This window comes from Bufo gargarizans, chromosome 6 (assembly GCF_014858855.1).
Source record: "Bufo gargarizans isolate SCDJY-AF-19 chromosome 6, ASM1485885v1, whole genome shotgun sequence".
Classification (NCBI taxonomy): domain Eukaryota; kingdom Metazoa; phylum Chordata; class Amphibia; order Anura; family Bufonidae; genus Bufo; species Bufo gargarizans.
Genome location: NC_058085.1, coordinates 196,736,426 through 196,762,865, shown reverse-complemented (window position 1 = coordinate 196,762,865; position 26,440 = coordinate 196,736,426). Strand labels below are relative to the sequence as shown.

General features: G+C 44.7%; 1 protein-coding gene across 2 annotated transcripts in view; it reads left to right on the top strand.

Annotated features, from left to right (window-relative positions):
- Positions 1-26,440, top strand: part of LOC122942385 (L-threonine ammonia-lyase-like) — a 184,283-nt gene that overhangs the window by 120,644 nt on the left and 37,199 nt on the right. For both annotated transcript variants that reach the window (XM_044299964.1, XM_044299963.1), the window contains one exon: positions 9,386-9,511. In XM_044299964.1, the coding sequence (XP_044155899.1) occupies positions 9,386-9,511 (126 nt within the window). The remainder of the gene's footprint in view (positions 1-9,385; positions 9,512-26,440) is intronic.

The window sequence follows — 26,440 nt, the reverse complement described above, 5'->3', positions numbered from 1 at the left end:
TTTCCCCCCCCATCACTCTCATTATTTCCCCCCCATCACTCTCATTATTTCCCCCCCCATCACTCTCATTATTTCCCCCCCCATCACTCTCATTATTTCCCCCCCCATCACTCTCATTATTTCCCCCCCCATCACTCTCATTATTTCCCCCCCCATCACTCTCATTATTTCCCCCCCCATCACTCTCATTATTTCCCCCCCCATCACTCTCATTATTTCCCCCCCCATCACTCTCATTATTCCCCCCCCATCACTCTCATTATTCCCCCCCCCATCACTCTCATTATTCCCCCCCCATCACTCTCATTATTCCCCCCCCATCACTCTCATTATTTCCCCCCCCCATCACTCTCATTATTTCCCCCCCCATCACTCTCATTATTTCCCCCCCCCCATCACTCTCATTATTCCCCCCCCCCATCACTCTCATTATTCCCCCCCCATCACTCTCATTATTCCCCCCCCATCACTCTCATTATTTCCCCCCCCATCACTCTCATTATTTCCCCCCCCATCACTCTCATTATTCCCCCCCCCATCACTCTCATTATTTCCCCCCCCATGTCACTCTCTTTCTTTCCTCCCCCCTCCCCACTCTCTTTCTTTCCTCCCCCCTTGTCACTCTCTTTCTTTCCTCCCCCCTCCCCCCTTGTCACTCTCTTTCTACTCCCACCTCCACCTCTAGTGTAGCGTGGCCGAGCTCTGTTAGGTCCGCGGTACAGGAGCATTTGTTTCCTGTACCCGGCCGGACTGACAGGAAGTGCACACTAAGTGAGCACTTCCTGTCAGTCCGGCCGGGTACAGGAAACAAAAGCTCCTGTACCGCGGACCTAACAGAGCTCGGCCACGCTACATTAACAGGCGCAGGATTCTTTAGACTAGAGCGGCAAGCGCTCAGCCTCAGCCACTCAGGCGGCGCAGAATGAGGGGCGCCGCCAGCCGCCCCCAACTTATATAAGCAACTTTTTTTTTTTTAAACCGCAACGGGCGCCGGGCGCCGGGCGCCCCCTGCTGAATATAGGAGGAGGGGGGGGGGAGAAAACATAAGTGCCGCCTCGCCTGCCCATATTACATTGCGGGCTGTCGGCCGCCCGGCGCCCCTGTTGCTATGGCGCCCTGTGCGGCCGCACAGCCCGCACACCCCAAAGGCCGGCCCTGCATGAAGTGCTCCAAAATCTCCTGATAGCTAGCTGCATTGACCCTGCCCTTGATAAAACACAGTGGACCAACACCAGCAGCTGACATGGCACCCCAGACTATCACTGACTGTGGGTACTTGACACTGGACTTCAGGCATTTTGGCATTTCCCTCTCCCCAGTCTTCCTCCAGACTCTGGCACCTTGATTTCCTGACATGCAAAATTTGCTTTCACCTGAAAAAAGTACTTTGGACCACTGAGCAACAGTCCAGTGCTGCTTCTCTGTAGCCCAGGTCAGGCTCTTCTGCCGCTGTTTCTGATTCAAAAGTGGCTTGACCTGGGGAATGCAGCACCTGTAGCCCATTTCCTGCAGACGCCTGTACACGGTGGCTCTGGATGTCCCCCAAGGTCTGGAATCGGTCCTTCTCCACAATCTTCCTCAGGGTCCGGTCACCTCTTCTCGTTGTGCAGCGTTTTCTGCCACACTTTTTCCTTCCCACAGACTTCCCACTGAGGTGCCTTGATATAGCACTCTGGGAACAGCCTATTCGTTCAGAAATTTCTTTCTGTGTCTTACCCTCTTGCTTGAGGGTGTCAATGATGGCCTTCTGGACAGCAGTCAGGTCGGCAGTCTTACCCAGGATTGCGGTTTTGAGTAATGAACCAGGCTGGGAGTTTTTAAAAGCCTCAGGAATCTTTTGCAGGTGTTTAGAGTTAATTAGTTGATTCAGATGATTAGGTTAATAGCTCGTTTAGAGAACCTTTTCATGATATGCTAATTTTTTTAGATAGGAATTTTGGGTTTCCATGAGCTGTATGCCAAAATCATCATTTGCAAAAAAATGACATTTTTCACTTTCAGCTGTAAAATTTTGCAAAAAAAACGACATCCATATATAAATTTTTCGCCAAATTTATTGTTCTACATGTCTTTGATAAAAAAAAAATGTTTGGGCAAAAAAAAAATGGTTTGGGTAAAAGTTATAGCATTTACAAACTATGGTACAAAAATGTGAATTTCCGCTTTTTGAAACAGCTCTGACTTTCTGAGCACCTGTCATGATTCCTGAGGTTCTACAATGCCCAAACAGTAGAAAACCCCCACAAATGACCCCATTTCGGAAAGTAGACACCCTAAGGTATTCGCTGATGGGCATAGTGAGTTCATAGAACTTTTTATTTTTTGTCACAAGTTAGCGGAAAATGATGATGATTTTATTTTTTTTATTTTTTCTTACAAAGTCTCATATTCCACTAACTTGCGACAAAAAATAAAAAATTCTAGGAACTCGCCATGCCCCTCACGGAATACCTTGGGGTGTCTTCTTTCCAAAATGGGGTCACTTGTGGCGTAGTTATACTGCCCTGGCAATTTAGGGGCCCATATGTGTGAGAAGTACTTTGCAATCAAAATCTGTAAAAAATGACCGGTGAAATCCGAAAGGTGCACTTTGGAATATGTGCCCCTTTGCCCACCTTGGCAGCAAAAAAGTGTGACACATCTGGTATCGCCGTACTCAGGAGAAGTTGGGGAATGTGTTTTGGGGTGTCATTTTACATATACCCATGCTGGGTGAGAGAAATATCTTGGCAAAAGACAACTTTTCCCATTTTTTTATACAAAGTTGGCATTTGACCAAGATATTTTTCTCACCCAGCATGGGTATATGTAAAATGACACCCCAAAACACATTCCCCAACTTCTCCTGAGTACGGCGATACCAGATGTGTGACACTTTTTTGCAGCCTAGATGCGCAAAGGGGCCCAAATTCCTTTTAGGAGGGCATTTTTAGACATTTGGATCCCAGACTTCTTCTCACGCTTTAGGGCCCCTAAAAAGCCAGGGCAGTATAAATACCCCACATGTGACCCCACTTTGGAAAGAAGACACCCCAAGGTATCCAATGAGGGGCCTGGCGAGTTCATAGAATTTTTTTTTTTTTTGCATAAGTTAGCGGAAATGGATTATTTTTTTTTTTTTCTCACAAAGTCTCACTTTCCGCTAACTTAGGACAAAAATTTAAATCTTTCATGGACTCAATATGCCCCTCAGCAAATACCTTGGGGTGTCTTCTTTCCAAAATGGGGTCAGTTGTGGGGTGTTTGTACTGCCCTGGCATTTGAGGGTCTCCGCAATCATTACATGTATGGCCAGCATTAGGAGTTTCTGCTATTCTCCTTATATTGAGCATACAGGTAATGAGATTTTTTTTTCCGTTCAGCCTCTGGGCTGAAAGAAAAAAATGAACGGCACAGATTTCTTCATTCGCATCGATCAATGTGGATGAAAAAATCTCTGCCAAAAAAAAAAAATGGAGGGGAAAGGCGTAGGACATAGGAGCTCCGCCCAACATCCATACCCACTTAGCTCGTATGCCCTGGCAAACCAGATTTCTCCATTCACATCAATCGAATAAATCATTGCCGGGATTTTTATATATTTTTTTATATATATATATATATACAAAGTGCTTGCCAAAGCATAGGAACGCCGCCTCCTCCTCAGCTCGTATGCCTTGGCAAACGTATCTGTCACTGCAGAGGAGAAAATCCCGTCTTGCAGCGCCGCATACACCGACTTGCGTGTAATCTGACAGCAGCGCAATGCTTCTGTCAGAATGCACATCGGTGCTGCAGCTAGTCAATCGGTTGGTCCACCTGGAAGGTAAAAAAAGAAAAAAAAAAAAAAAAGAAAAAACCAGGCCGCAATGCAATAATTTTATTAACTTTGCAACAGAACATATAAACTTTAACTTTTTTAACTGAACATTAACCTTTTTGCTTACTGGTGTGTGTTTTTTTTTTTTTTTTTTTTTTTTTTACCTTTATAGAACAAACCTCTCCTTCCCCATGGGTCAATGTGCAAAGCGCAAATCGCCCAAAGATGTGGCGAAGTGCGTTATGCACTTTGTCCCATGTGAAAGGAGACGTTTGCAGCAGCAGTGAGTGAATGGGCCCTAATAGCCCTGTGTGCCTATCCTGGTGAGATGATCCCTATGCTAATAGTGTGAGTGGTACTTCCGGAAACACTCTCCAAAGCATAGGGCAGGGTGGTCCGGACAGTCAGGACAGAAATAGCGGGTGTCACGCCTTATTCCACTCCTGCTACAGACACGACATCTTTTTCGGGGTGACTGTTGGGTTGAGGTACCAGGAACGACATTGGGGAAATGTCGCTCGTGTAGACGGCTAACTACACTGGTGGTTGGGGCCACGGAACCTCCTGGATACAGGAGGTTCTCGATGATCTCTTCCTGAAATTTGAGGAAGGATCCAGTTCTCCCAGCCTTACTGTAGAGAACAAAACTATTGTACAGAGCCAATTGAATTAAATATACAGACACCTTCTTATACCAGCGTCTGGTGCGTCGGGAAACTAAATACGGAGACAACATCTGGTCATTGAAGTCGACCCCTCCCATGTGGAGGTTATAGTCGTGGACTGAGAGGGGCTTTTCAATGACACGGGTTGCTCGCTCAATTTGTATTGTCGTGTCTGCGTGAATGGAGGAGAGCATGTAAACGTCACGCTTGTCTCTCCATTTCACCGCGAGCAGTTCTTCGTTACACAGTGCGGCCCTCTGCCCCCTTGCAAGACGGGTGGTAACGAGCCGTTGGGGGAAGCCCGCGCGACTAGTTCGCGCGGTACCACAGGCGCCAATCCGTTCTAGAAACAAATGCCTAAAGAGGGCCACACTTGTGTAAAAATTGTCCACATAAAGATGGTACCCCTTGCCGAATAAGGGTGACACCAAGTCCCAAACTGTCTTCCCACTGCTCCCCAGGTAGTCAGGGCAACCGCCCGGCTCCAGGGTCTGATCTTTTCCCTCATAGACCCGAAATTTGTGGGTATAGCCTGTGGCCCTTTCACAGAGCTTATACAATTTGACCCCATACCGGGCGCGCTTGCTTGGGATGTATTGTTTGAAGCCAAGGCGCCCGGTAAAATGTATCAGGGACTCGTCTATGCAGATGTTTTGCTCTGGGGTATAAATATCTGCAAATTTCTGGTTGAAATGGTCTATGAGGGGCCGAATTTTGTGGAGCCGGTCAAAAGCAGGGTGGCCCCTGGGTCGGGAGGCGGTGTTGTCACTAAAGTGCAGGAACCGCAGGATGGCCTCAAAACGTGCCCTGGACATGGCAGCAGAGAACATGGGCATGTGATGAATCGGGTTCGTGGACCAATATGACCGCAATTCATGCTTTTTTGTCAGGCCCATGTTGAGGAGGAGGCCCAGAAAAGTTTTAAGTTCGGAAACTTGGACTGGTTTCCACCGGAAAGGCTGGGCATAAAAGCTTCCCGGGTTAGCGGTGATAAATTGTGTGGCATACCTGTTTGTTTCGGCCACAACTATGTCTAAAAGCTCCGCAGTCAAGAACAGCTCAAAAAATCCCAGGGCCGAACCAATCTGAGCCGTCTCAACCCGAACTCCAGACTGGGCAGTGAAAGGGAAAACTACAGGTGCGGCTGAAGTTGGGGACTGCCAATCAGGGTTTGCCAGCACCTCTGGGATTCTAGGGGCTCTACGGGCACGTCTTTGCGGTGGCTGTGAAGGGGTCACTACTGCACGTGCCACCGTACCAGCTTCAACTGCCCTTCTGGTGCTCGCTACTTCACCAGGTTGTACGGCAGTGCTGGTACTAGGTCCAGGGAGGGCTGGGCTGCTGGTGTATGCCTCACCACGTAATCCGACAGCACCAGCCCCACTCTGCTGCTCTTGAAGCGGATCCTGCGCAACCTGCGGTCTAGCGACACGGGGCCGGGTACGCCTGGTGGTATCAGGGACCTCAGCCTCCTCGTCCGAACTTTGGGTCAGAGAGCCACTGCTTTCTACAGGTTCGTATTCTGACCCGCTGGATTCATCAGATGAGGGTTCCCACTCCTCATCCGACTGGGTCAGAAGCCTGTAGGCCTCTTCAGAGGAATACCCCCTGTTAGACATGTGGGCAACTAAATTTAGGGGTATTCCCTGAGACTACCCAAGAAAAAAAAAGCAAGCCTGTCTTACAAAGGGGAGGCTAGCGAAGTACCGGAGGCCGCTGCGGTTGATAAAAAATATCAAAACTGATTTTTTTATCGCCGCAGTGCGTGTAAAGTGAATGTGCAGTGATCAAAAAAAAATTTTTTTTTGTCACTGCGGTGGGGCGGGTGTGGGCGAACGCACGTGTGGGCGACCGATCAGGCCTGATCGGGCAAACACTGCGTTTTGGGTGGAGGGCGAACTAAAGTGACACTAATACAATTATAGATCTGACCGTGATCAGTTTTGATCACTTCCAGATACTATAAAACTACAAATGCTGATTAGCGATACGCTAATCAGCGAATAACGGACTGCGGTGCGGTGGGCTGGGTGCTAACTGATCGCTAACTACCTAACCAAGGGACCTAAACTATACCTAAAACCTAACGGTCAATAACAGTGAAAAAAAAAAGTGACAGTTTGCACTGATCACTTTTTTCTTTTCACTTGTGATTGACAGGGGTGATCAAAGGGTTAATTGGGGTTCAGGGGGGTGATCAGGGGCTATAGTGTAGTGTTTGGTGTACTCACTGTGAAGCCTGCCCCTCTGCTGGATCCAACCGACGAAAAGAACCAGCAGAGGAGCAGGCAGCCATATAATAGATCATATTTACTAATATGATCTGCTATCTGGCACTTTGATTGGATTTTTTAAAAATCAGCAACCTGCCAGCCACGATCATTGGCTGGCAGGTTGCTGACGAAATACTTCTGTGCGAAATGCCGGCGCGAACTGCGCATGCGCGCGCGCATAGTCGCGTCATCTCGCGTCTCGCGAGATTACGCGTATATGCGTGACTGTGCGCAGCGCTGCCACCTCCGGAACGCACATGTGCGTTAGGCGGTCCGGAGGTGGTTAAAAAGGTAGACCCCTCAATACCAGTAGAACAAGATAGGTTATTCACCCCCATTTGAGAATCAAGGCGTAATAGAATTGCTTATGTATTAAACAAGGTGGACCCCCCAATAACAGTTGAAGGAGACAGGTTATTCACCCCAATTTGAGAATTAAGGCGTAATAGAATTGATTATCTATTAAAAAAGCAAACACCCCAATAACAGCAGAACAATACTGGTTATTCACACTGATTTAAGAATCAAGGCCTAATAGAATTGTTTCTTTATTAAACAAGGTGGACACTCCAATATCAGTTGAAGGAGACAGATTATTCACCCCAATTTGAGGATCAAGGCATAATAGAATTGCTTATCTATTAAAAGAGGTGTGTTATCAAACCTTAATCAGGTTCCACAGATTTTCATATGAAATCTAAATTAGTAGAAAGTTACTGAACTCGGATCAGAGAATAATTTGAGACACAAACAGTATGTGTCCAACAATATCATTCCACTTTTATGAAACATTCTATAAGATTATATAATACTTACAGATAGGGTGGTAGATACAAGCCGACCTTCATAAACTATAAACATAACATTTGACATTTACTGTATTTTTTGCCCCATAAGATGCATTCCCCCCCCCCCCCCAAAAAAAAAGTGGGGGGGAAATTCCTGTGTGTCTTATGGGGCAAATACTAATGAAGCGCTTCAATTATGGAAGCGCTCATTAGTACCGGAGAATCGGGAAGCGGTGAAAGATCTGTACTCACCGCTTGCTGGTCCTTGGCTGTCGGCTTTACAGGGCTGAAGGCGCACTGTGACCTCACACTGTGCGAGCCAGTTCACAGCGCAGCAGACGGTGGAGGAGTAAGACTGAGCACAGGCGGTGAGAAGCGGCGGCGTCCAGGAGCAGGAGAGGGAAGTGTTTTGTTTTATTTTATAAAACCTGAGTCTGCTGGGGCATAATGGCTGATGGGGGCTAATGAGAGGCATAATGGGGGCATAATGGCTGATGGGGGATAATGAGAAGCATAATGGGGGCATAATGGTTGCTGGGGGAATAATGGCTGACGGGGGCTAATGAGAGGCATAATGGGGGCATAATGGCTTCTGGGGGCTAATGAGAGGCATAATGGGGGCATAATGGCTGATGGGGGATAATGAGAGGCATAATGGGGGCATAATGGCTGCTGGGGGAAAAATGACTAATGGGGGCTAATGAGAGGCATAATGAGGGAATAATGGCTAATGGGGGCTAATGAGAGGCATAATGGGGGCATAATGGCTGATGGGGCTAATGAGAGACATAATGGGGGCATAATGGCTGATGGGGGATAATGAGAGGCATAATGGCTGGTGGGGGCTAATGAGAGGCATAATGGGGGCATAATGGCTGATGGGGATAATGGCTGCTGGAGCTAATGAGGCATAATGGGGGCATAATGGCTGATGGGGGCTAATGAGAGGCATAATGGGGGTATAATGGCTGATGGGGGTATAATGGTTGCTGGGGGCATAATGGCTGATGGAGGCTAATGAGAGGCATGATAGTGGCATAATGGCTGATGGGGCTAATGAGAGGCATAGTGGCAGCTAATGAGGCATAATGGCTGATAATGGGGGCTAATGATGCATATGGGCTGATATGGGGCTAATGAGAGGCATAAGGGCTGATAATGGCGGCTAATGAGAGGCATGGGGCTCTTATCTGAGGTCTGATTGGGGGTCATTTACATTGGGGTCTGAGCTGAGGTCTGATTGGGGGTCTGATTTTAGGTCTTATTAACATTGGGGGTCTGATTGGGGCTGTCAGCTGAGGTCTGATTAACATTGTGGGTCTGATTGGTGGTCTGACCTGAGGTGTAATGAAAAATATTTTTTCTTATTGTCCCCCTCTAATACCTAGGTGCGTCTTATGGGCCGGTGCGTCTTATAGGGCAAAAATACGGTACATTGATTGGTACAGAAGAGGGATGATCCCTTGTACTCCCCTTATCTATTTTGTCTTCTTGTTCACGCTTTGGCTGCACACCCAGAACTGGCACGCTTCACAGAGTCACGACTAGATAGTCTGCAGATGCTCTGCAGACTATCTCAAGGCCAAAGATGACAGATGAATATAATTCTAGAAGGAAGTTAATACTGACACAATATATAATATAATGCACTTTTTAACTTTTACTAAACTTCGGATCAAATTCCACTTTGCTCAACACTAACGGTAACTATAGACAGTTTCTTGATTAAATCTCCTCTTTTATACAGCACTGTGCAATAAGGATTCCTTTAACAGCAATCTGCTGCACTCTCTTATATTACTGCTTGAACGGTAAGAAATGCCAAAATGATAATGATTAAGCAATTCTGTCTCCATCCAGAGAGGAGGACGTGTTGTTGTCCATGCTGAGGTTGCTAGAGTGTGAGAGGGTTACGGCAGATGCAGAAGGAGCAATGGGACTGGCAGCTATAATATCTGGAGCACTCCCGGACCTGAAAGGGAAAAGGTAACACAGTCCATGACATATACTGTTCGTACATTACTGTTCAGTAGTAGAAAGAGTTTATTCACACACAGCAGATTTGTGCATAATAAATTCTGCATTATCAGTATATATATAAAAATATGAAAGGACCTACACAGATGTGACACAAATATTAAGAGGCATGTTCCTCTTAATAATTGTGGTGGGAGAGTAATGGGGTTGTGCTGTTTCCGAAATAGATGACCAATCCTCAGGAACTCATGCGAGCGCTGCATTCACTCCACTGTTTACCTGTTCGCCATCGACATTGCAGTGGCGGGCAAAGTTATTACAGCTCCTCTGTCCCGTTTATTTGAATGGGGCGGAGTGCAAGTACAAATGCTCCTTCCCCTTCTAGAGAATTCTAGTGTGCAATTACAGTGCTCGTCACTGCAATGTAGAGGGCGAGCAATTAAACAGTGAAGAGAATACAGGGCTCGCAGGAACCCTGCATTCTCTTCAAACAGCCGATCGGCAGTGGTGCCGGGTGTTGGACCCCCGCCAATCTGAAATGGATGACCTATCCTGAGGACAGGTTATGAATATTGGAAACCGGACAACCCCTTTAAGACCAGCGTGTAAAATGCCAGTCTTGATAAATTTCCCCTATAGTCTTTATTTGCTGACACTGTTGTCCACCTTTAGACATCACAGCATGTTGCACTGTAACTATCTACTGCAATTGTGTGATAATATAGGAAAACAACAGCAATCTCTGCAACATTTTGCTTGTGGTAAATTACCCACCCAAGCCTTGAGGGAGACATACAATAAAGAACAATGTTACAGCCCTGAAGAACACCTTTAAAGACTATGTACACCTGTGGAGGCAATTTTTTTCATGATGGCATTTTACTTATTTTGGGCTAAAAATTATTTTTTCATTGGTCTTTATTTAATATATTGAGCCGTTATGTCACAAAGGGTTAACTGTCTAGCTGAGTGAATGTACTTTTTACTTTCCCCTTGTGCCCATCATCTAATAACCCTTATCTCTAATTTACTAAAAGGTCATAAACACTTATTTAAGCCACATTCTTATCAGTAGATTAAGAACTGAGCTGTAATGAGCATTTGTAATGTCAGAGAGCAGAGATAAGGAGCCCTCAGATTAGCTGGATGACTGAGCATAGAGAAAATTCAGATCCCTCTATTAGAGAATCTCCGCCCTGTACAGAAAAAAAGGGTTTGCAATAAAGACCAAGTTAAAAAAAGATTTTTAGCTCAAAATACACACAATGCAATAATAAAAAAAAATGCTCCCAAAGGTGTACATAGCCTTTAAAAGGCTTCTACCACCAGATTTTGACCTATTTAGCTGCTGACACTAGCACATCACTAGTGTCAGTCAGTACCTAACCGTGTTCTTTTATCAACTTTGCCTGCTGCCATTAACCTTAAAAAGTACTTTTATTGATGTGCAAATGAGCCTCTAGGTGCTATGTGGGCATCTTTTCAGCACCTAGAGGCTCCTTCCACTAACCATTTCTGCCGCCCATCGCGTCCCTCCGGCCCGCCCCGCTCCTGTTGATTGACGTGAAACTTCTTAGTATTTTGTGCCAATTCCTGCGCCTGCACCGTGCGTTTCTGTATTCAGTGCAGGCGCAGTGAGTGAATGCCGCGCTCCTGGTGCCGGCTTCCTCACTGTAACATAGTCGGCGCAGGCGCAGTTTCACGTCAATCAACAGGAGCGGGGCGGGCCGGAGGGACGCGATGGGCGGCAGAAATGGTTAGTGGAAGGAGCCTCTAGGTACTGAAAAGATGCCCACATAGCACCTAGAGGCTAATTTGCACATCAATAAAAGTACTTTTTAAGGTTAACGGCAGCAGACAAAGTTGATAAAAGAACACAGTTAGGTACTGACTGACACCAGCGATTTGCTAGTGTCAGCAGCTAAATAGGTCACAATCTGGTGGTAGAAGCCCTTTAACCACTTCCAGACCGGCCATTTGTCCCCTTCCTGAACAGGACAAATTTAGCAAATCTGACATGTGTCATTTTATGTGGTAATAACTTTGGAATGCTTTTATTTATCCAAGCCATTCTGACACTGTTTTCTCATGACACATTGTACATCATGTTAACGGTAAAGTTGAGTCAATATGTTTTACAAGCAGAGCAGAGAAGGCTGAGGCAGCTCTTTAGCTCATTGTTGTGAAGTAACTTTTCCTGCTGTGTGATTAGGACAGGTTCTGTGTTTACTAATGGGACGGCAGCCATTTTATTCCTCCTAATGATTGCTCGCCTGACATAACAAGCCATTATAACTAATGAAAGGTATTTGGGAATATATTTATAATAAAGTAATATGTAAGTGTTTTTTTTTTCTCCAAATTCCTGGAAAACCCTTTAACCCCTTTCCAACATCCCAAACTGATTTCACACATTTCACTGTGCTCGCTTATTCAGGATAATCGAAAAGTCTCATGTACCCCAAAATAGTACCATTGAAAATGTCAACTCATACCACAAAAAAAGAGCCCTCACAGAATACCTTGCCAGAAAAATAAAAATAAATATGGCTCTCGGAAAATTGCTATATATAATTGTATTGAACCGCATTTTTCCTGCACGCTACATGCCAAAAAAAAATCCAAAAAGCAAGGGTGGAATTGCTGCCTGTCCTTCATCCTGCTTTCCAAAAAACTAGATAAAATTAGATCAAAAAGAGAGAGAGAAAAATAAAAATGTATGGTTCTCAGAAGATAGCTGTACTGGTACCACCGATGCTGTTGGAAAGCAACATGGCTCCCATAAATCAATCCATCAAAATTTCCCTTTTGAACTCTGCACCTTACCAAAATAAGAGTTTACTGCTACGTTTTTGCCATTTCTGTACCAATTAGAACCTGTCTAACAATTTACGGGCCATGGTGTGTCTCAGATGTCACTAGCTGGGTACAGCATAGTGGGGACTGAAAGGCCATATCTGCCCGTAAACCAATTCATCAAAATCTGCGTTGCAAAAGCCAAAAGGTGGCCTTTCATTTCCGAACTCTGCCCGGTGCCCAAACAGAAATTGACAACCAGTAGAACCCACCTAACAATGTAAGGGGTGTGGTGTATTTCAAATGGAACATGCTGGACACAACATATTCAGCACTGAAATGCCATATCTGTGGAAAAATTGCAATTTCCATTTTGCACAGTCTGCGGTGCATTCATTTATTCAAAATACCTGTGGTACCAAAATGCTCACTCTGCTCCTTAATAAATACTATTGAAGGTTGTAGTTTACAAATTGGGGTCTCTTCTTGGGGATTCCATTTATTTTTTTCACCCCAGAGCCTCTACAGTTGTCAGCACAAGTAATGTAATTTACCATCATTGGGCCTCAAAATGCTTATGGTGATCTTGTAATTGTGAGCCCTCTCTTACAGTCAGGTAAAAGATTAGGGCCACATCGTTGCTAAAACTAGAAAACACAGTATATTAATAAGAGGGTTTACTCTTCACACTGGCACGCGGTGGACACAACATATTGGGTACTTAAATGCCAAAATAGTTTAACTTTGCTTTGCATTGATTTTTGCTAAACATCTGCAGGGTGGAAATGCTCACTCCACCTTTTAACAAATACCTTGATGGGTGGAGTTTCCAAAATTCTTCTTGGGGTCACTTCTACACTTGTCAGCACAAGCTGCGTTAGTCTACTTTCACACTGGCGTTTTGGTTTCCGTCTGTGAGATCCGTTTCAGGGCTCTCACAAGCGGTCCAAAATGGATCCGTTTTGCCCCAATGCATTCTGAATGGATAAGGATCCGCTCAGAATGCGTCAGTTTGCCTCCGTCCCACCTCCATTCCACTCTGGAGGCGGTCACCAAAACGCTGCTTGCAGTGTTTTGGTGTCTGCCTTACGATGCGGATGCAAACGGATCCGTCCAGACACACAATGCAAGTCAACGGGGAAGGATCCATTTTCATCGACACAATATGGCATAATATTTGGCTATGTTACAGATAATACAAACAGATTCGTTCTGAACGGATGCAGACGGTTGTATTATCTGAACGGAAGCGTTTGTGCAGATCCATGACGGATTTGCACCAAACACGAGTGTGAAAGTAGCCTAAATCAACACATTAGGCCTCAAATGCACATGATGCTCTTTTACTTGGGCCCTGTTGCATATCCAGGCAAAAAATTAGGGCCACATGTAGGGTGTTTCTTAAACCAGGAAGCACAGCATAATAATAAGATGCTGATTTTTCACCCAGACACATGCTGGACACAACATATTGGGCACTGAAATAGCATACCTGTGGAAACATTGCAATTTTCACTTTGCACCATCTTCTGTACATTAACTTTTGCCAAAGCACCTGTGGAGTATAAATGCTTACTCCATATCTTGGTAAATTTCTAAAATAGGGTCACTTCTAGTGTTGAGCGCGAATATTCGAAAAGCGAATTTTTTTTGCGAATATCGCAACTTCGCGATTTCGCGAATATTTCGAATATAGTGCTATATATTCGTAAAAACAAATATTCGTTTTTTTTTGTTTTTTTTCCCCACAAAATTACAGTACACATATAATTGATTGTTTCCCAAAGGTCCAACAGCTCAGATCTTACTCACATTGCCTAGAAAGTGATTGAGGCGCGAATCTTCGTAAGGCGATTTTATTAGCGCACATGCGAATATCGGCACGTCCCAGAACAGAGGCAAAGGGCTTTGCATTCATACATTAGTGAATTGAGTTGCGAATCTTCGTAAGGCGATTTTATTAGCGCACATGCGAATATCTACACTTGTCCCAGAACAGAGGCAAAGGGCTTTGCATTCTTACATTAGTGATTGAATTGAGCTGCGAATCTTCGTGAGGCGATTTTATTAACGCAAATGCGAATATCTACACTTGTCCCCAGAACAGAGAGGTAAAGGCCTGTGCATTCATATAGTATAGCACCATATTCGCGAATACGTAGAACTTCGTAAAATTTGATTTACGAATATTCGTATTTTTTATTTTACTTTCCACCTTACAGATGACATTGATCTGTACTCTGTCAACTACTGTCATCACCCCCCACTGTTTCTCGATTGATTCCCAAAAGTCCAAAAGCTCAGATCTTACTCACATTGCCTAGAAAGTGATTGAGGCGCGAATCTTTGTAAGGCGATTTTATTAGCGCACATGCGAATATCTACACTTGTCCCAGAACAGAGGCAAAGGGCTTTGCATTCATACAGTATGAATGCAAAGCCCTTTGCCTCTGTTCTGGGACAAGTGCCGATATTCGCCTGTGCGCTAATAAAATCGCCTTACAAAGATTTGCGCCTCAATCACTTTCTAGGCAATGTGAGTAAGATCTGAGCTTTTGGACTTTTGGGAATCAATCGAGATACAGTGGGGGGTGATGACAGTAGTTGACAGAGTACAGATCAATGTAATCTGTAAGGTGGAAACTAAAATAAAAAATACGAATATTCGTAAATCGAATTTTACGAAGTTCGAAATATTCGCGAATATGGTGCTATACTATATGAATGCACATGCACAGGCCTTTGCCTCTGTTCTGGGGACAAGTGTAGATATTCGCATGTGCGCTAATAAAATCGCCTTACGAAGATTCGCAACTCAATTCACTAATGTATGAATGCAAAGCCCTTTGCCTCTGTTCTGGGACGTGCCGATATTCGCATGTGCGCTAATAAAATCGCCTTACAAAGATTTGCGCCTCAATCACTTTCTAGGCAACGTGAGTAAGATCTGAGCTTTTGGACTTTTGGGAATCAATCGAGATACAGTGGGGGGTGATGACAGTAGTTGACAGAGTACAGATCAATGTAATCTGTAAGGTGGAAACTAAAATAAAAAATACGAATATTCGTAAATCGAATTTTACGAAGTTCGAAGTATTCGCGAATATGGTGCTATACTATATGAATGCACAGGCCTTTGCCTCTCTGTTCTGGGGACAAGTGTAGATATTCGCCTGTGCGCTAATAAAATCGCCTTACAAAGATTCGCAACTCAATTCAATCACTAATGTATGAATGTAAAGCCCTTTGCCTCTGTTCTGGGACAAGTGTAGATATTCGCATGTGCGCTAATAAAATCGCCTTACAAAGATTCGCGCCTCAATCACTTTCTAGGCAATGTGAGTAAGATCTGAGCTTTTGGACTTTTGGGAATCAATCGAGAAACAGTGGGGGGTGATGACAGTAGTTGACAGAGTACAAATCAATGTAATCTGTAAGGTGGAAACTAAAATAAAAAATACGAATATTCGTAAATCGAATTTTACGAATTTCGAAGTATTCGCGAATATGGTGCTATACTATATACATGCACAGGCCTTTGCCTCTCTGTTCTGGGGACAAGTGTAGATATTCGCATGTGCGCTAATAAAATCGCCTTACGAAGATTTGCAACTCAATTCAATCACTAATGTATGATTCAACTACAGTCATCACCCCCCACTGTATCTCGATTGATTCACAAAAGTCCAAAAGCTCAGATCTTACTCACATTGCCTAGAAAGTGATTGAGGCGCGAATCTTTGTAAGGCGATTTTATTAGCGCACAGGCGAATATCAGCACTTGTCCCAGAACAGAGGCAAAGGGCTTTGCATTCTTACATTAGTGATTGAATTGAGTTGCGAATCTTCGTAAGGCGATTTCATTAGCGCACATGCGAATTTTGCACCTCATAATATGTATTATGCGATGCGAAAATTCGAATTATCGCATATGCGAAATAATAACGAATTCGAATATTCGCGAATATTCGCGAAATTTCGCGAATTCGAATATGGGACATGCCGCTCAACACTAGTCACTTCTTGGGGTTTCTTTTTTTTTATTTCACCTAACAGCCTCTGCAGTTGTCAGCCAGTGCTGTATAAGTTACCAAACTAGGCCTTAAATACCAATTGTACTCTTCTCCTTCTGAACCCTGCAGTGTGCCCATACAGAATGACCACATAGGGAGTAGAGATGGCCTTGCGGTTTGCCCGGCGGTCGTTTAACTGCAAACTTTGCGAGTTCACAATTCTCCGAACATGCGAACATATGGCGCCATATTCTTTTGCATTGCGCCGAACTTTGACCCATGACACATCCATCAGGTGGGACAGTACAGCTAGTTGAGACGTTTCAGCACATGGACACACCCCCACCCTATCACAGAACCCGATCTGGCAGCCATTTTACATTCTTTGCCAGTGTAGGGAAAGGTTGCTTTGTGGAGCAGGGACAGGCTGTTACAAACACCAAACGCTAGCTAATAGGGTCACAAAAGTCCTTTTAAGGACTGGTATAGGTGTACTATCGATAAGTGTGATATACTGAGGGGTGTGATATACTTATAATATACTTTCTAAAATAGAAAGTATATTATAGTGCATTTGTATTGTGCAGCAGTTGTGTGCAGTTCTGCTGAGATACTGCAGCTATACAGAGGGACAAACGCTATTGGAACAACTAATTGCAATGGGTGTGATATACCTGTTGACCCCCAAAAAATTATTCAGTAAAACAGGGCCAGTTGATTCAGGCCTAAGGGGCGCCACACCGTCAGCGCATTCCTGCCTCCACTACCGCCACGAGTATCTCTATCGGCGCCAAAGAGCTGGGACATGATGGTCAGTTAACTACTCACCTCACTGAGGATGTTATGCGGTCATTGCTGGAAAACCTGCGCTCTTCTATGAAAGAAGATATGATGCGATTTTTAAGGTATCTCAAAAGAGATATACAAAGCATTGGTGATCGCACGGCGCACTTGGAAACTAAGATGGCTGAGTTTGCTATATCACACAACTCTCTCATAAATGCCCACAAGGCTATGGAGGAGGACATTTCCAAACTTTCAGCCAAACTACATGACCTGGATGATCAACACTGTCAAAATAATATTAGAATCCGTGGGATCTCATAAAATGTGGAGTCGGCTGAGCTTGAGCCATTACTTAAGAAGCTTCTTCAAGAAGCATTGCCGACGGTCACTGAAAGAGACCTGATAATAGATTGCATTCATAGAGTGCTGAAACAGAGGGGTTTAGACGGGTCCCTACCTCAGGACGTCTTAGCAAGAATCCACTTCTTCACGATCAAGGAGGCATTCCTGAGAGCTCTGAGGCAAGACCCCATGCCATATGATGTTTTCAATGGCATTTCTATCTACTCAGATCTCTCTGCAGCAACTTTGGCCAAAAGAAAGACATTTGTTCCCATTACCAAAGTGTTGAGGGAGCATCAAATAAATTACTGGTAGGGTTTCCCCGTGAAATTGCTGGTCACCCACAACGGGTCCCTACAGGCTCTCAACTCTCCACAAGCTGCATACCGTTGCTGGAATGGGGCCTTATCACAAGGAGAAGCAAGGACCAGATATAAAGTGTTGGTCCGAGGCAGGGGCGTTTTTTTCCCTTTTTTGCCCCAGCACCTCATCTTTTTCCTGACCCTTGAGGTCAGAAGCCCTGATAGGGCATTTTTGCCATGTTGGCCTTTTGTTACACATCACCATTTTTGTTTTTAATTTCAATATGTTCCTTCTAATCTCTTGAATGTGCTGTGGACATCTCTGCACCAAGCAGCATGCAGCACCGGGGTTTATCTTGTCACCACACTGATAAATGGGTGTACAGTGGGATGCGAAAGTTTGGGCAACCTTGTTAATCGTCATGATTTTCCTGTATAAATCGTTGGTTGTTACGATAAAAAATGTCAGTTAAATATATCATATAGGAGACACACACAGTGATATTTGAGAAGTGAAATGAAGTTTCTTGGATTTACAGAAAGTGTGCTATAATTGTTTAAACAAAATCAGGCAGGTCCATAAATGTGGGCACTGTTGTCATTTTATTAATTTGAAAACCTTTAGAACAAATTATTGGAACTGAAATTGGCTTGGTAAGCTCAGTGATCCCTGACCTACATACACTGGTGAATCCAATTATGAGAAAGAGCATTTAATGGGGTCAATTGTAAGTTTCCCTCCTCTTTTAATTTTCTCTGAAGAGTAGCAACATGGGGGTCTCAAAATAACTCTCAAATGAGCTGAAGACAAAGATTGTTCACCATCATGGTTTAGGGGAAGGATACAGAAAGCTGTCTACGAGATTTCAGCTGTCTGTTAGGAACATATTGAGGAAATAGAAGTTCACAGGCTCAGTTCAAGTTAAGGCTTGAAGTGGCAGACCAAGACAAATCTCGGATAGACAGAAGTGACGAATGGTGAGAACAGTCAGAGTCAACCCACAGACCAGCACCAAAGACCTACAACATCATCTTGCTGCAGATGGAGTCACTGTGCATCGTCCAACCATTCAGCGCACTTTACACAAGGAGATGCTGTATGCGAGAGTGATGCAAAGGAAGCCTTTTCTCCGCCCACAGCACAAAAAGTGCCGCTTGAGGTGGGCTAAAGCACATTTGGACAAGCCAGCTTCATTTTGGAATAAGGTGCTGTGGACTGATGAAACTAAAATTGAGTTATTTGGCCATAACAAGGGGCGTTATGCATGGAGGAAAAAGAACACAGCATTCCAAGAAAAACACCTGCTACCTACAGTAAAATATGGTGGTGGTTCCATCATGTTGTGGGGCTGTGTGGCCAGTGCAGGGACTGGGAATCTGGTCAAAGTTGAGGGACGCATTGATTCCACTCAGTATCAGCAGATTCTTGAGACCAATGTCCAGGAATCAGTGACAAAGCTGAAGCTGCGCCGGGGCTGGATCTTTCAACAAGACAACGGCCCTAAACACTGCTCAAAATCCACTAAGGCATTTATGAAGAGGAACAAGTACAACGTTCTGGAATGGCCATCTCAGTGCCCAGACCTGAATATAATTGAAAATCTGTGGTGTGACTTAAAGAGAGCTGTCCATGCTCGGAATCCATCAAACCTGAATGAACTAAAGATGTTTTGTAAAGAGGAATGGTCCAAAATACCTTCAACGAGAATCCAGACTCTCATTGGATCCTACAGGAAGCGTTTAGAGGCTGTAATTTCTGCAAAAGGAGGATCTACTAAATATTGATTTCATTTCTTTTTTGTGGTGCCCAAATTTATGCACCTGCCTAATTTTGTTTAAACAATTATAGCACACTTTCTGTAAATCCACACACTGTGTGTGTCTCCTATATTATTATTATACACACTTATATAGCGCTACTAATTCCGCAGCGCTTTACAAACATTATCATCCAACTGTCCCCAATGGGGCTCACAATCTAAGGTCCCTATCAGTATGTCTTTGGAGTGTGGGAGGAAACCGGAGTACCCGGAGGAAACCCACGCAAACACAGGGAGAACATACAAACTCCAGGCAGATGTTGCCCTTGGTCGGATTTGAACCTAGGACCCCAGCTCTGCAAGGCACCAGTGCTAACCACTGAGCCACCGTGCTGCCCGTATGATATATTTAACTGATATTTTTTATCGTAACAACCAACGATTTATACAGGAAAATCATGACGATTAACAAGGTTGCCCAAACTTTAGAATCCCACTGTACTTTTTAATGAGGGTTTATGATTACTTGTCATGGGGTCAAAGATATATTCGCTCAACGTGAGGGGATGGAACTCCCCATACAGGCGTACGCAGCTATGGACAGAGATCCTCAAGTCTAAAAGTTATGTGCCTTTATACAAGAATCTCATTTGTTGGAGGCGGATGTACATAGATGCGTACACCAGAAGTTTCCCGGTTTCCTGGTATATTTCACTCTCATGCTAAAAAGAAAAGGAAAGCGGGAGTTTTTATTTGTATAAAATCCCCAGTCGTGTTCTCAATGACAAAGTGCATTACCGACTCTATTGGGAGATATGTCATCCTGGTATGCACGATTGATGGTAAACCATACACGTTGGTCTCGGTGTACACTCCCAATGCCGGACAGTTGGCCTTTTGCAGGAGACTGTTTAAAAAATTGCAGACAGAAGCTGCTGGGGAAGTAGTAATAGGTGAAGACTTCAATGTCCCAATTAACTCAGACCTTCATTACAGGCAATTCTTCATAAATCGCCTTATCATAATATATGGAGATACCAGCACGGAGGAGAGCGCAATTACACATGCATTTCCTCAGTACATATGCCCCAATCAAGGATTGATTATATACTAATCTCCAGAAACCTGCAAGCTGACATTGGGAGCGCCACGTGGTCTGATCACGCGCCTGTGAGTATATTGATTGAGGGTGGCCTTCCTAATCCTCCCCCTCCACAGTGGAAAATGAATCCATACTTAAAGGGGTTCTGTGGGAAAATAAAAAAATCAAAAAACATGATCTAAAGATCATACAATCTGCTATGGATTATAACCTTGTAACTGTCAAGCAATTTTGCTTCTACAATTCATACTTAATTCTCCCAGTAAATCCTGTTGTTTACAGCCCTGAAGTTCCTGGTAGTGGGAGTGGATTAGCTTAGACCAAAACAAGTCCCATAATTCTGTGCGGCTCCAGTTCAAGCCAGTTTGTAAACGCCCACTACACCTTTCCTGTTAGTGAATCCTCAGCCACTGCCCCCTTTGTTCATCAGCCCAGGCTGTTTCTTCCTGTTTCCTCCCACACAGCTTCAGAGAAAGTGGACTCCGCCCACCCCTGCTTCTGGAACCAGAGTAGGGGAAAAAGCAGCGTGAGTGCAGAAGTGTCCTGTGCGCGCTTGCGCTATTCATGCTGAAGTCCGGCCCTCCCACCGCTTGTCACGTCACGACTTGTATCCATTGCCTCGGAGAGAGGCATGCCAGGATAACTAGTCGTGACATCAGCAGGAGAAATGCTTACTGGATGAGGAAGGTCACGTGACCGCTATCTGAATTGGCGGACAGAGATAAGATCGGCACAGCAAGTAAATTGGTAAGTAGCAGGGCATGGCTAGGGAGAGTGAATGGAACATAAAATAGTGAAAGTGTAGAACCCCTTTAATCAAATGCCCTAAGAGGGTTGAGGTATACTCTACCACCTTACAGGAATTTATGAGTTTTAACGACACTTCAGAAATTCACACAGATACTTTTTGGCTTATGCACAAAGCATATATGAGAGGTATCCTATTACAGTCCGCTGCACAATTGAAAAGAATTAGAAACCAGGCAATGAGAAATGCCCTGATACAATTGCAAGCTGCAGAAAAAAGGCATAAACTACACCAAAGTGCCTCTTCTCTAGCTAGGTTACAGCACTGAAGGCTCTACCTGAGGTCACTGCTCTTATATCGCCAAGAGTTAGGAATAAGATGTTTTAAATCACACACAGGTGACAGAGCCGGCGCAATGCTAATGCGTAGGCTAAACCGTAAACAGGCAGAAACAAGGACTGACAGGCTGAACTATGCTAACTTGCTAGTCACTCATCCACAGAAAATAGCTAATGCTTTTGCCTCTTCCATATATAATTTAAAGCTAGATCACAATACCCCTCAGCCCTCTTCAGTTAGCATATCCTCATTCTTAGACTCAATATCACTCCCCCAGGGCTCGAGTCCTGCAGGAACGCGTGGGAACGGCGTTCCTGCACTTTTTTCTTAGCAGGAACGCCGTTCCCTTTCAGCAGGGCAGCGCATTGTGCCCCTCAACACTGTCGGCGCCCCGCTCTGGCGCAGCATGAAGAGAGGGACTGACAGGAGGGAAGCGCCTCAAGTGTATCGTGGCCGAGCTCTGTCCGGTCCGTGGTACAGGAGCTTTTGTTTCCTGTACCCGGCCGGACTGACAGGAAGTGCTCACTTAGTGTGCACTTCCTGTCAGTCCGGCCGGGTACAGCAAATGCTCCTGTATCACGGACCGGACAGAGCTCGGCCACGCTACACCCGAGGTGGGTGGGGAGAAAGAGAGAGTGACAAGGGAGGGAGGGAATGAAAGAGAGAGTGACAAGGGAGGGAGGGATTGAAAGAGAGAGTGACAAGGGAGGGAGGGGGGAGAAAGAGAGAGTGACAAGGAAGGGAGGGGGGAGAAAGAGAGTGACAAGTGAGGGAGGGGGGAGAAAGAGAGTGACAAGGGAGGGAGGGGGGAGAAAGAGAGTGACAAGGGAGGGAGGGGGGAGAAAGAGAGTGACAAGGGAGGGAGGGGGGAGAAAAAGAGTGACGAGGGAGGGAGGGGGGAGAAAGAGAGTGACAAGGGAGGGAGGGGGGAGAAAGAGAGTGACAAGGGAGGGAGGGGGGAGAAAGAGAGTGACAAGGGAGGGAGGGGGGAGAAAGAGAGTGACAAGGGAGGGAGGGGGGAGAAAGAGAGTGACAAGGGAGGGGGGGGAGAAAGAGAGTGACAAGGGAGGGAAGGAGGGGGGAGAAAGAGAGTGACAAGGGAGGGAAGGAGGGGGGAGAAAGAGAGTGACAAGGGAGGTGGGAGAAAGAGAGTGACAAGGGAGGGGGGAGAAAGAGAGTGACAAGGGAGGGGGGAGAAAGAGAGTGACAAGGGAGGGAGGGAGGGGGAGAAAGAGAGTGACAAGGGAGGGAGGGGGGAGAAAGAGAGTGACAAGGGAGGGTGGGAGGGGGGAGAAAGAGAGTGACCTTCCCTGCCCTTTGCGTACGCCACGTGCCGTGACTTCACGCGGAGGCACTGGATCTTGGGTGAGTTCCCACACTTTTTTTCCCAGGACTTGACCCCTGCACTCCCCACTTTGTCTACTGACGCCTTAAGCATCCTCAACCAACCCATAACTAAAAAGGAAATTCTGAAAACCATCAAGGCCACCCCAGCTAATAAGGCACCGGGACCAGATGGGTTCCCAGCAGAATACTATAAAACCTTCCACTCCATGCTACTCCCATATATGGAAAAATTATATAATGGCTTTATGACGTCGGGTAATATACCCCCTGACATGCTCTCAGCCACAGTAGTCACCTTGCCCAAACCAGGGAAACCCCCTAATTCTCTGGAAAATTTTAGGCCGATCTCTTTGCTTAACCCCTTAAGGACTCAGCCCTATTTCACCTTAAGGACTTGGCCATTTTTTGCAAATCTGACCAGTGTCCCTTTAAGTGCTCATAACTTTAAAACACTTTGACTTATCCAGGCCATTCTGAGATTGTTTTTTCGTCACATATTGTACTTCATGACACTGGTAAAATGAAGTCAAAATTTTTTATTTTTTTTGCATAAAAAAATACCTAATTTACAAAAAATTTGGAAAAATTTGCAAATTTCAAAGTTTCAGTTTCTCTACTTCTGTAATACATAGTAATACCCCCAAAAATTGTGATGACTTTACATTCCCCATATGTCTACTTCAGGTTGGAATTATTTTGGGAATGATATTTAATTTTTTGGGGATGTTACAAGGTTTAGAACTTTAGAAGCAAATATTGAAATTTTTCAGAAATTTACAAAAACCCAATTTTTAGGGACCACTACAGCTCTGAAGTCACTTTGCGAGGCTTACATAATAGAAACCACCCAAAAATGACCCCATTCTATAAACTACACCCCTCAAGGTATTCAAAACTGATTTTACAAACTTTGTTAACCCTTTAGGTGTTGCACAAGAGTTATTGGCAAATGGGGATGAAATTTGAGAATTTCATTTTTTTGCCTAATTTTCCATTTTAACCCATTTTTTCCACTAACAAAGCAAGGGTTAACAGCCAAACAAGACTGTATCTTTATTGCCCTGACTCTGCCGTTTACAGAAACACCCCATATGTGGCTGTAAACTACTGTACGTCCACACAGCGGGGCGTAGAGTGAAAGGTGCGCCGTTTGGTTTTTGGAAGCCAGATTTTGCTGGACTGGTTTTTTGACACCATGTCCCATTTGAAGCCCCCCTGATGCACCCCTAGAGTAGAAACTCCCTAAAAGTGACCCCATCTAAGAAACGACACCCCTCAAGGTATTCAAAACTGATTTTAAAAACTTTGTTAACCCTTTAGGTGTTGCACAAGATATAATGGAAAATAGAGATACAATTTCAAAATTTCACTTTTTTGGCAGATTTTCCATTTTAATATATTTTTTCAAGTAACAAAGCAAGGGTTAACAGCCAAACAAAACTCATTATTTATGGCCCTAATTCTGTAGTTTACAGAAACACCCCATATGTGGTCGTAAACTGCTGTACGGGCACACGGCAGGGCGCAGAAGGAAAGGAATACCATACGGTTTTTGGAAGGCAGATTTTGCTGGACTGGTTTTTTTACACCATGTCCCATTTGAAGCCCCCCTGATGCACCCCTAGAGTAGAAACTCCAAAAAAGTTACCCCATTTTAGAAACTACGGGATAAGGTGGCAGTTTTCTTGGTACTAGTTTAGGGTACATATGATTTTTGGTTGCTCTATATTACACTTTTTGTGCGGCAAGGTAACAAGAAATAGCTTTTTTGGCACCGTTTTTTTGTTTTGTTATTTACAACATTCATCTGAAAGGTTAGATCATGTGGTAATTTTATAGAGCAGGTTGTCACGGACGCGGCGATACCTAATATGTATACTTTTTTTTTTATTTATGTAAGTTTTACACAATGATTTCATTGTTAAAACAAAAAAAGTTTTAGTTTCTCCATAGTCTAAGAGCCATAGTTTTTTCAGTTTTTGGGCGATTATCTTATGTAGGGTCTCATTTTTTGCGGGATGAGATGGCTGTTTTATTGGCACTATTTTGGGGTGCATATGACTTTTTGATCGCTTGCTATTGCACTTTTTGTGACGTAAGATGACAAAAAATTGCTTTTTTTAAACCGTTTTTATTTTTATTTTTTTACGGTGGTCACCTGAGGGGTTAACTCATGTGATATTTTTATAGAGCCGGTCGATACGGACGCGGCGATACCTAATATGTATACTTTTTTTTATTTATGTAAGTTTTACACAATGATTTAATTTTTGAAACAAAAAAAATGATGTTTTAGTGTTTCCATAGTCTAAGAGCCATAGTTTTTTCAGTTTTTGGGCGATAATCTTGGGTAGGGTCTCATTTTTTGCGGGATGAGATGCCGGTTTGATTGGCACTATTTTGGCGTACATGCGACTTTTTTGATCACTTTTATTACCTTTTTTGGGAAGTAAGGTGGGCAAAATTTAAATTTTCTCATAGTTTTTATTTTTTTATTTTTATGGCGTTCACCGTGCGGGGAAAGTAACATGATCGTTTTATAGATCAGGTCGTTACGGACGCGGCGATACCAAACATGTGTAGGGAATTTTATTTTTTTCATTTTTAATTAGTGATAAATGTGTTTTTTGATTTTCACTTTTGTTTTTCACTTTTTCTTACTTTTTTTTTGACCCAGACCCACTTGGTTCTTGAAGATCCAGTGGGTCTGGTGTCTGCATAATACAGTACAGAACCTATATATGTTTCTGTACTGTATTTTACTTACACTGAACAGATCTATGCTTTCAGCACAGATCTGTTCAGCACCATGGACAGCAGGACGCCTGAGCAGGCGTCCTGTTGCCATGGGAACCTTCCCCGTCTGCCACAACTTCGCAGACGGGGAAGGGTAAGGACTGGGGCTTCGGGGGGCTGTCTGGGGGCTCTCTCCCTCGCCCATCGGGGGGCTGCAAAGGCACAGCAGCCCCCCGATGGGAGAGGGAGGGAGCCGCATCTTACTGTTAACTCTTTCCATACAGCGGTCCGCACGGACCGCTGTATGGAAAGGGTTAAACGGCTGACATCCATTCACAGATGTCAGCCGTTTATACCAGGGTGCCAGCAATGTGCTGGCACCCTGGAATACCCACTAGAAGCCAACGATTATTCGGCGGGAGGCGGGCGGGGGATCGCGATCCCGCCTGCCGCACCGCCCGCCTCCCACACCGCCCACACCGCCCGCAACACCCCCCCTGCACCTCCCACCAGGCTAAAATCATGCAGGGGTGCAGGGGGGGTGATCACTATAGATTTGTGCCACACTAAAGTTTCTGATCGCCGCGGTCAGGGACCGCGGCGATCAGAAACAGCAGAAATAGCAACAAACCGCAGGTCTGAATTGACCTGCGGTTTGCTGCGATCG